The sequence below is a fragment of the Strix aluco genome, chromosome 5 (assembly GCF_031877795.1).
Source record: "Strix aluco isolate bStrAlu1 chromosome 5, bStrAlu1.hap1, whole genome shotgun sequence".
Classification (NCBI taxonomy): Eukaryota; Metazoa; Chordata; class Aves; order Strigiformes; family Strigidae; genus Strix; species Strix aluco.
Window position 1 is genome coordinate 53548046 of NC_133935.1, and position 10652 is coordinate 53558697.

Consider the following 10652-nt stretch of genomic DNA (forward strand, 5'->3'; position numbering starts at 1 on the left):
GGATAAAGCTAGCAGCCTCCTGCGTTCCTAAGATATCCACCTAACAGGAAGAAGACCATAAGCTACACCAACATTTTGAGCAAAGCTCAACCTAGTGGACAGACTCTCACCAACGCTTATCCACCCTGTAGGTTTGAGCCGGTAAGCAGATTTGTCAGTCAAATCCCCAAAAAGCCAAAGGGTTTTATGTACCTGTAAAGTTAACATTAGATGAGCTGGAATTCCAAGAATTTCAGGAGGTGCTCAAAAGCAAATGTGGATTTTTAATTAAATTCTGGGTTTAGCCATAGTTATTAAATCTAGACCCAAGAGCTGTAGTTCAGGCACCCATCTTTTAAAATAGATTGAAGAAAGCTTATGATTGTGTATCAAGGATGGTGGAAATGTAAAGATTTTATGAAAAGATTTATTCAGTAACAACAAAACTTTTAGAAACCAAGTCCTAGTCCAACTGAGCAGAATTAAATGTGCATTGAAATGTGCAGATCATTACTTGACAAGTCATTTGGTGTACTAAATTATCCTGCTGGAACAACAGCTGAGGAAACACGGTTTTTAGTCTTGTTCATTTACTTTGTTTAATTCTATGGAATTTGGCTCCTGGAAAAAGTTTACAAAATTAATTGATACATTTGATAGAATTGCCCTTTCCACCAGCACTGTGTGCATAGACTGTGACTCCAGATGTTACCAAACAATCAGATATTAACATAATTTCTTACAGTTTTTTCTCTTTACAGATTAGCATTATAGCGATCTCTGTTCTGAAAGTCTCTATAAGCCCGTTTTGCATCTGTTTTACTGTGCGGGATTCTTCCAAAAGGTTCCAGATCATTGAAGCAGGCATCAAAAACTTCATCCACAGCTTTCTCTGCCGTTTCTTTGCTAACTTTTCTAACAGCCAGAATGGAACGAATTGCTCTGTCTCGTACACAAGTCTAAAGTGGAAATAAGATAAAGAAAAATTTGTCATTATTAGTATAAATCATTTTTTTCCAGATTTTGTCAAGTATGAACTCCTACTAGATATGCAATAATTCTGTATCACAGAAGAGTCAAACAATGCCTGTAATAGGCACTAAAGTCCATTTTTGTTTCATCCTGTGTTAACTATGTGTTTTAGTTTTCTATGTGCAAATAAACCATCAGATAAGTAAAAGACATTCCTTAGAACAGGAATTAAAATGCAGTTTGGCATCTGCTGTAGGTATCAAGTATTTGTACAACTTGACTTGGACACAAGAGAAAATATGTCAGAAAGAAACAGACATAAATAAGTTTGTACTTTTCCAACTGAAATGCTATAAAACATTAAAGAATGCTATAAAATGTTAAAGAATGACCCCTCTACTGGCCTTCATTTTGATACCTCTCTTTATGGCAACTTTTGCTTACACAGTTTGTCTATTAAAAGATAAAAAAAGATGTAAACATCCCCAACTACAAGTTAAATGCCACTCTAACATGAGCAACTACTTGGGACTCAACCTGTAGTCTTCATTACTATTAACAAAAATTAATTCCTGTAAGGCTTAACACACATGGTTATTTAGAACCCCTGCCATTCCCCTCCCTCTAGTTTTCAAAGACTTTTTAGAGTTTTACCCGATTACAACGGGTGAGGTATTCCCACTATACTTCCTGCAAACCCTGTTTTTTGTTTGGTTCTTATTAACCATACATTGTCAGTGGTAATGCTCTACAATATGACTAAGTATTCAGGAATTTCACACCAACAAAAATAACAAGGTGGAAAAAAAACTTTATCATGGAGCATTAAAGATTAATTAAGAGAAAGCAGCAAGTCCACGATATCTACTTATTTCTCTGATGTTTTCAGCTATGAAAGTGTAGAAGGCTGAGATCACGTAGGTAAGGATGGCTCACAACAAATCAGTAGACTTTAACATCTACAGTCTTTACCTGATGGTGTCCTTTTAATCCAAATTTAAACCTGGCTATTTCATTCATCAGTGTACAGTCTCCACTGAGATTAGCAGCTCGAATCTGTTGAGAAAAAAAAGCCACAGAATCAGAGAAACACATGTAAATGTAAAATCATAAAAACTGTAACAATTTTTTGTCTTCAATATCTTTCTGGTGCGTGTTGGTAGAGACTATTCCCAGGGCTGCTTCTACTTATTAAGTACATATTACCCTTTATATTCACCCTCTCAGCATCAATGAACTGCAAAGTATTACTATAGAACTTGTAAATTTCTCCAGGGACCAAGTCTCACATATTCCCAAAGCTTAAATGAATGAGCAGAAGTTCATATATATATATATATATATATATGAACATATATATATGAACTGCTAAAAGAACATGGAAAGTAACATTCTCCCCAATCTATATCAGAAGCTAATACAAGAGTCCAGAAGAAAGGCAGATACCTTTCAAAGACTACAGCTACCCAGAAGAGCAGTAACTCACCTGCTTTAGGAAAAGCCACATTTAAATGAGTATGTGTGTTTTAGCTTGTTAACTGTCTTGTCCCATGCATTGTAATTTCTTTTGTCTGCCAACTGTTCCACACCCTACCCCCTCAGTTAGGAAATAAAACTAAAACTGTATTTCCTATAATTAAGTACCAGAGTGAGAATAAACACATGGAAAATATGAAATGCAAGAATTAAAAAGCTGACAATATTGTAAACACCATATAACAAAATATCAAAAGACCCAAACCAAACAAATAATCTTCACAAGAGCAAGAACAAGCACAATCTTGTTTTATGTACATTCTCTAATTTTATGTTTGAGGCTCACATGCTTTATTCTGCACTGCGTAAATGCTTAGACAAAATAAAAGGTAGATGATACTTAATAATTCCGAATTAGTGTATTCAGTTTACGAGGCAAGATATTTGTAGTGGGACACCTGCTGGGATGGCTTATGTGAGATGAGACACGGGGCTGCCCCCATGCTGGACAGAGCCAATTTCGGCTGGCTCTAAATTGGACCGCTGCTGGTCAAAGCCGAGCTCATCAGCGGTGCCGGTGGTACCTCTGCGATGACACATTCGAGAAAGTATAAAAAACACTACATGGCAGCTGTGAGAAAGAGGAGTTAGAAAATGTGAGAGAAACAGTCCCAGATCAGTGAAGAAGGAGGGGGAGGGTGAGCTCCAGGCACCAGAGCACCCTGCCACCTGTGGAGAAGACCATGGTGACACAGGTTGTCTCTCTGCAGCCCATGAAGGAACAAAGTGGAGCACATATCCACACTGCAGTGGAAGAAGGACCCCACACCAGAGCAGAAGGACATGCCCTGAAGGAAGCTTCAGCCCATGGAGAGCCCACGGAGGAGCAGGTTCTCTGGCAGGAACTGTGGCCTCTGGGGGACCAACACTGCAGCAGTCCGTTCCTGGACTGTATGCTGTGGAAAGGACCCAAGCAGGAGCAGGTCTTGAAGTACAGCAGCCCATGGGAAAGACCCACGATGGTGCAGTTTATGAAGGACTGTATCCTGTGAGAAACCTTTAAACTAGATTTGAAGGGGGAAGGGGACAAAACTGGAACTCCCAGACATAAACCCCAGGGTAGATTACCAGAGTTTATGGGCTGTTGTGCCAGGGATGATCCTCACCCTGCCATCTCAGTGGAGGCAAGAGATGGACACATGCAGCACAACAAAGATGCAAGGGCTACTGATGGATCAGTAACCGTGGTAACACCTGTGAAAGCTCAGGCTGGACTTAGGACCTCTAAATGCAAAAAGGTGCTGGGAACATCAGCCCAGCTGAAGTGCATCTATACCAATGCACACAGCATGGGTAACAAACAGGAGGAGCTTGAAGCCATGATGCAGCAGGAAAATTATGATGTAGTGGCTATTACAGAAACATGGTGGGATGTCTGCCATGGCTGGAGTGCACCAAGTGATGGCTACAAGCGCTTTAGGAGGGACAGACAAGGAAGGAGAGGTGGTGGGGTGGCGCTGTATGTCAGGGACTGTTATGATTGCTTTGAGTACAAGTGTAGTGAAGACAGGGTGGAGTGTCTTTGCATTAGAATCAGGGGGAAGGCCAACAGGGCAGATGTCATAGTGGGAGTCTATCATAGGCTGCCCAACCAGGACAGAAAGGTGGATGAAATATTCTATAGGCACTTAGGAGAAATCTCATGATCGCTTGCCCTTGTTCTTGTGGGAGACTTTAACTTTCCAGACATCTGCTGGAAATACAACACAGCAGAGTGGGACCCATCCCGGAGATTCCTGGAATGTGTGGCAGATAACTTCCTGATGCAGCTGGTGAGTGAACCGACCAGAGAAGGTGCTCTGCTGGATCTCCTCTTTGTGAACAGAGAAGGACTGGTGGATGATGTGGCAGTCGGAGGCCGACTAGGGCACAATGATCATGAAATAATAGAGTCCTCTATTCTTAATAGAGGCCAGGAGAGGGGGCAGCAGAACTGACATCCTGGACTTCCAAAGGGCTGACTTTGTCTTGTTTAGGCACCTGCTTGACAGAATCCCTTGGGAGACGGTCCTGAAGGGTATAGGGGTCTAGAAAGGCTGGACACTCTTTAAGAAGGGAGTTTTAATGGCACAGGAGCAGGCTGTCCCCAGGTGATGTAAGAGAAGCCAGTGGCAGAGAAGACCACCCTGGCTAAACAGGGAGCTTTGGCTGCAACTCAGGGAGAAAAGGAGAGTTTACGGCCTTTGGAAGAAGGGGCTAGCGACTCACAATGATTACAAAGATGCTGTGAGGCTATGCAGGGTGGTAATCAGGAGGTCTAAGCCCATCTAGAAATTAATCTGGCTTCAGCAGTCAAGGGTAACAACAAATGTTTCTGTAAGTACATCAACAGCAAAAGAAAGACCAGGGAGAGCCTCCATCCCCTGCTAGACGCAGCAGGAAACATGGTAACAAGTGATGAGGAAAAGGCTGAGGTGCTTAATGCCTTCTTTGCCTCAGTCTTTAATAACAAGACTAGTTACTGAGGGAATCCAGCCTCCTCAGCCAGAAGACAGAGGCTGAGAGATCGACACCCCCACAATCCAGGAGGAGACAGTGACCTACTGCATCACATAGACATACACAAGTCTATGGGACTGGATGGGATACACCTGAGGGTGCTGAAGGAGCTGGCTGGGGTGCTCACCAAGCCACTTTCCATCATTTACCAGCAGTCCTGGCTGACAGGGGAGGTCCTGACAGACTGGAAATTGGCCAGTGTGACGCCCATATATAAGAAGGGTCGGAAGGATGACCCGGGAAATTACAGGCTTGTCAGCTTGACTTCAGTGCCCAGGAAGCTGATGGAGCAGCTCATCCTGAGTACCATCATACAACACATGCGGGACAACCAGATGATCAGGCCCAGTCAGCATGGGTTTATGAAAGGCACGTCCTGCTTGACAAACCTGATCTCCTTCTACGACAGGGCGACCCGCTTACTGGATGAGGGAAAGGCTGTGGATGTTGTTTACCTTGACTTCAGTAAGGCCTTTGACACCATTTCCCACAGCATTCTCCTGGCGAAACTGGCTGCTCACGGCTTGGATGGGCACACGCTTTGCTGGGTAAAAAACTGGCTGGATGGCCGGGCCCAAAGAGTTGTGGTGAATGGAGTTAAATCCAGTTGGCGGCCAGACATGAGTGGTGTCCCCCAGGGCTTGGTTTTGGGGCCACTCCTGTTTAACATCTTTATTGATGATCTGGATGAGGGGATCGAGTGCACCCTCAGTAAGTTTGCAGATGACACCAAGTTGGGTGGGAATGTTGATCTGCTCAAGGATAGGGAGGGTCTGCAGAGAGATCTGGACAGGCTGGAGCGATGGGCTCAGGCTAACTGCATGAGCTTCAATAAGGCCAAATGCCGGGTGCTGCACTTCAGCCACAAGAACCCCCAGCAGCGCTACAGGCTTGGGGAGGAGTGGCTGGAGAGCTGCCAGTCAGAGAGGGACCTGCGGGTGTTGACTGACAGCTGGCTGAACATGAGCCAGCAGTGTGCCCAGGTGGCCAAGAAGGCCAATGGCATCCTGGCCTGTATCTGAAATAGTGTGGCCAGCAGGGACAGGGAAGGGATCTTGCCCCTGTACTCGGCACTGGTGAGGCCGCACCTCGATTACTGTGTTCAGTTTTGGGCCCCTCACTACAAAAAGGACATTGAATTACTCGTGCGTGTCCAAAGAAGGGCAACAAAGCTGGTGAAGGGTCTGGAGGACACTTCTGACAAGTAGCGGCTGAGGGAATAGGGGCTGTTTAGTCTGGAGAAGAGGAGGCTGAGGGGAGACCTCATCGCCCTCTACAACTACCTGAAAGGAAGCTGCAGAGAGATGGGGATGAGCCTCTTTAATGAACTAAAAAGAGATAGGACAAGAGGTAATGGCCTCAAGTGGTGCCAGGGAAGGTTCAGACTAGATATTAGGAAGCATTTCTTTACAGAACGGGTTGTTAGGCATTGGAATGGGCTGCCCAGGGCAGTGGTGGTCCCCTGGAGGTGTTTAAGAATCAGGTTGACATAGCACTTAGGGATATGGCATAGTTGAAAACAGTCAGTCTTAGTTAATGGTTGGACTGGATGATCCTCAAGGTCTTTCCCAACCTTGATGATTCTGTGATGCTGTGGGAGGGACCCCATGCTGGAGCAGGGTAACAGCATCAGGAAGAAGGATCATCAGAAGCAGCAGCGGAGAAGAATTGTTATGAACTGACCACAGCCCCCATTCCCCTGTGACACTTGGAGGGGAAGAAGATAGAAGAGTCAGGAATGAAGCAGTGAAGTTTAACCTGGAAAGAAGGGGAGGCAGGTGGAAGGTATTTCTGGTTTAATTTCTCAGTATCCTACTTTGTCATTAATTGGCAATAAATTAAATTAATCTTCCCCAAGTTGACTGTATTTTACCCATGACGGTAACTGGTGAGTGACATCCAATGTCCTTATCTTTATCCACGAGCTTTTGAATCTTGTTTTTCTCCCCTGTCCTACTGAGGAAGGGGAGTTGGAGAATGGCTTGATGAGTGCCTGGCATCCAGTCAAAGTCAGCCCCCCACAATTATACAGAATGGCTTTACTGATACCACATAAAGTTACTTCATAAAGTTTTATCTATAAAGAGATAAAGATAATCATAGAATTGTTTGGATTGGAAGGGACCTTAAAGATCATCTAGTTCCAACCCCCCCTGCCATGGGCAGGGACACCTTCCACTACATCAGGTTGCTCAAAGCCCTGTCCAACCTGGCCTTGAACACTGCCAGGGAGGGGGTATCCACAACCTCTCTGGGCAACTTGTTCCAGTGTCTCACCACCCTCACAATAAAGAATTTCTTCCTTATATCTAATCTAAATCTACCTTCTTTCAGTTTAAAACTGTTACCCCTCACCCTATCACTGCACTCCCTGATAAAGAGTCCCTCCACATCTTTCATGTAGGCCCCCTTTAAGTACTGGAAAGCTGCTATAAGGTCTCCCTGGAGCCTTCTCTTCTCCAGGCTGAACAACCCCAACTCTCTCAGCCTGTCCTCATAAGGGAGGTGCTCCAGCCCACTGATCATCTTCATGGCCCTCCTCCGAACCCACTCAAGGAAGTCCACGTCCTTCTTATGTTGGGGGCCCCAGAGCTGGACACAGTACTCCAGGTGGGGTCTCACAAGAGTGGAGTAGAGGGAGAGAATCACCTCCCTTGACCTGCTGGCCAGTTTTTTTGATGCAGTCCAGGATATGTTTGGCTTTCTGGGCTGCAAACAGACATTGCTGGCTCATACTCAATTTTCCACCCACTAATATCCCCAAGCCCTTCTCCACAGGGCTGCTCTCAATCCAGTCATCTCTCAGCCTGTATTTGTGCTTGGGATTGCCCCAACCCATGTACAGGACCTTGCACTTGGCCTTGTTGAACTTCATGAGGTTTGCACAGTCCCACCTCTCAAGCCTGTCAAGGTCCCTGTGGATGGCATCCCTTCCCTCCAGTGTGTAGACCACACCACACAGCTTGGTGTCGTTGGCAAACTTGCTGAGGGTGCACTCAATCCCACTGTCTGTGTCTCCAACAGAGAAGTTAAACAGCACTGGTCCCAACATCAGCCCCTGAGGAATGCCGCTCATCAGTGCTGCACTTGAAGAGCAGAGACTGTGACTCTCTTCCACAGCAAATATGAACTCAATTAATGAATTAAAATTAATTTTTATGAAATCTGATTTGTTCTGTACCAAACTCACCCTTTTGTTTCTCTCACATACTGTTTATAGGTGAAACCTGTGCACATCTTAAGTCCGGAATCAAATATGTTCTTATTTAAAAAATCCAAACAAACAAACAAACAAAACCCAAAACAAAGCCACTATAACATTTTTGCATCACTTTATATATTTTTTAAAAAGTTAAAAAGCCACCCAATTCACACAGTCACAAGAATGTACTTTTATAATATTAATCATATGGGTGAGTTTTTTGTGTCATCAAATCATATGGATTACATCAGAAATCAACTAAAAGCATGTGAATACACACAAGTCGTGTACACAAGATGAATCCTTACTACCCTGCGCTCAGTTTAATTTCACCTCCTAATGCAGCAATTTTTAAGGCCTTTCAAGCAGCAAATTCCTACGTCCTTTGAAATAGTCATGGAGTCATAACTAAAATGTACTATTAAGCAACGCAATAATAAATCAAAAAATATGTTACAGGAAAAGGCAAGTTTGCTGTTAGCCAAAAAAATCTGAACAAAAATAAGGTTACCATACTACTGTGACAACTAACCAACATATCAAGATTTTCAAGGGAGAAGAACCCTATAAACATTTGATTAATGTGTGAATGCATTTTCATCTCTAACTACTCTCATTTGTTTATAACCACTTCTTGTTATAGAAACATTCACAGTGATCATATTCTACTTAATATGACACTGACTTAGGAAAATTTGTGAAAACTAAATATTTCTTTTCTGAGTGAAACTGTTTCGGTTGAGCTGACAGAAAAGACAAAACGTATTAACAAGATTAAACTAAATGAAGTCTGTGTAACAGCATGCCTATTTAAACATGAAGCATCCCTAATAACTAGCAGTAATTAATAATGACAACATCAGAAGCATTTTAACTTACCTCTGAACATGCTAAGTGTTTGACATTTTTAAACCAGTCAACATGTGCACGGCAGTGATCAAACGCATGAATCAATTCATGTGTGACCACCCGGTTCATATGGGATTGTTGTCGAATGTTGTTCTGACACAGAACAATCTGTAGAAGAAAAGATACAGACAGTGTTTTCGCCAAGTTTCAACATCTCCCTTACTTGCTAGAGACCCAGCACACATCACCTACAGCGTTTAGACTCTTCAGATCAGAGTCTTTCAACATTAACAACCTGATCATTCTGCACTGTATGAGCTTCAATACCATGGAACATCTTTCATTTATCTTGTTTTCATGACTAACTTGGGTATCAGCATTAGTCGATTTAATCCTAGTAACAAAGCACTAAAAGAAATTGTAGTCCTTTGAAAGAGGACAATGTCCAGTGCCTACCTGAGATGTGGCAGAATCAAAACCTCCACTGACACAGCCATCACAGTTTTCACAAGAAAAGTGCCGGTCATTGAAGACAGTGCTGCAAGGCCCAAACACACAAAGTTACAGGGAAGAATTTGAAAAAGACCAGTAACTCCATATAACAGTGATGTTACCACACAGAACAAGATGAATTAGTTTACATACCAACCAGATTGCTTCATAGCCTCAAGAAGAAGTTGAGCATATGGATCTAGAAAAACATTGCTGCAATCAATTTCTCTAGACAAAAATTTTGAAAGTCATCTATAATCAAAATATAAAGACAGTCAAGGAAAAAAAAAAGAAACACTACACATGTAAATTCATACTTTGCAGTGTTTAACCCTAATGCAATGCATCTGTTTGCATTGCATCTGTTACAGCTCAGGCTATGTAAAGTGATACAGAAACATGATATATACAAAGCTATTCAGGAATCAAGTTGTTTCTGACATTACCTTATTAGTAGTAAACATACACAGAGTGGCCTATAGTGACCATTGTTTTCAGTAACATTCACAGCCAACATTACATAGTGAAAAGGGCACAAATGAACCAGAAATCGATGAACCCTCTCAAGTTTTCAAGAGAAAAAAAGTAGAGAAGGATCTCCTGACAGGGAAAAAAGCACGCAGTCACTGTTGAAATTGTATTTTCTTTGTCTTAACCAAAGTCAGCGTGTTCATCCAAGCAGCAGCTCCACCCCACCCACCGCTCGGGCCCCGTCCACCGCCCCAGGGGGAACAGCGGCAGCGGCAGGAGAGCAGCTCCCGCCCCGAGACCCTGCGGCCCAAGGTGGCCACCGCCGGCTGGGCAGGCCGTTCCCACCCGAGGCGCCCTTTGCTGCGCCAGGGCCGGGCCTGGGCCCGCCGGGGGCCGGGGAAGCGCTTACTGGTGTCCAGGGTCATCCTCAGCATCAGCTGGCACCTGTTGTGGAAGGTGAAGAGGCTGCGGACCAGGAAGCTCTGCTGCTTCTTGTTCCGGTCCGGGAAGAGCCGGTAGCCCAAGTCATCCTCCTCCTCCTCCCTCCCCCCCGGCGGCGAGGCAGCCTCCCCCTGCTCCATAGCCGATGCCCACCCCGCACCGGCCAACCGGCCACCGTCCCCGGCGGAGGGGCAAAGGGGAAGAGGCGCGA

At 44.2% G+C, this 10652-nt stretch overlaps 1 protein-coding gene across 2 annotated transcripts; it reads right to left on the reverse strand.

Moving 5' to 3' along the window:
• Positions 1-388: 388 nt before the first annotated feature.
• Positions 389-10640, reverse strand: ATP23 (ATP23 metallopeptidase and ATP synthase assembly factor homolog). Of its 2 annotated transcripts, none has more exons than XM_074827373.1 (6): positions 10410-10640; positions 9683-9728; positions 9494-9575; positions 9068-9205; positions 1924-2007; positions 389-938 (listed from the first exon to the last, which is right to left on the reverse strand). In XM_074827373.1, exons 1-6 carry the CDS (start codon positions 10579-10581, stop codon positions 735-737), a joined length of 726 nt encoding a protein of 241 aa, XP_074683474.1. In that variant the 5' UTR covers positions 10582-10640; the 3' UTR covers positions 389-734. The 2 variants fall into 2 exon arrangements, with proteins under 2 accessions (XP_074683474.1, XP_074683473.1); XM_074827372.1 differs by having other exon boundaries at positions 9683-9757; positions 10410-10488.
• Between the last annotated feature and the right edge of the window lie 12 nt (positions 10641-10652).

Bases quoted from the DNA above. Each gene is read 5' to 3' on its own strand.
- ATP23 (XM_074827373.1), bottom strand. From the start codon at position 10,581: ATGGAGCAGGGGGAGGCTGCCTCGCCGCCGGGGGGGAGGGAGGAGGAG. The intron at 2,008-9,067 runs GTAAGTTAAAAT...TTTTCTCAACAG, and splicing joins AACACTTAGCATGTTCAGAG to ATTCGAGCTGCTAATCTCAG. The intron at 939-1,923 runs GTAAAGACTGTA...TTTCCACTTTAG, and splicing joins GATTAAAAGGACACCATCAG to ACTTGTGTACGAGACAGAGC.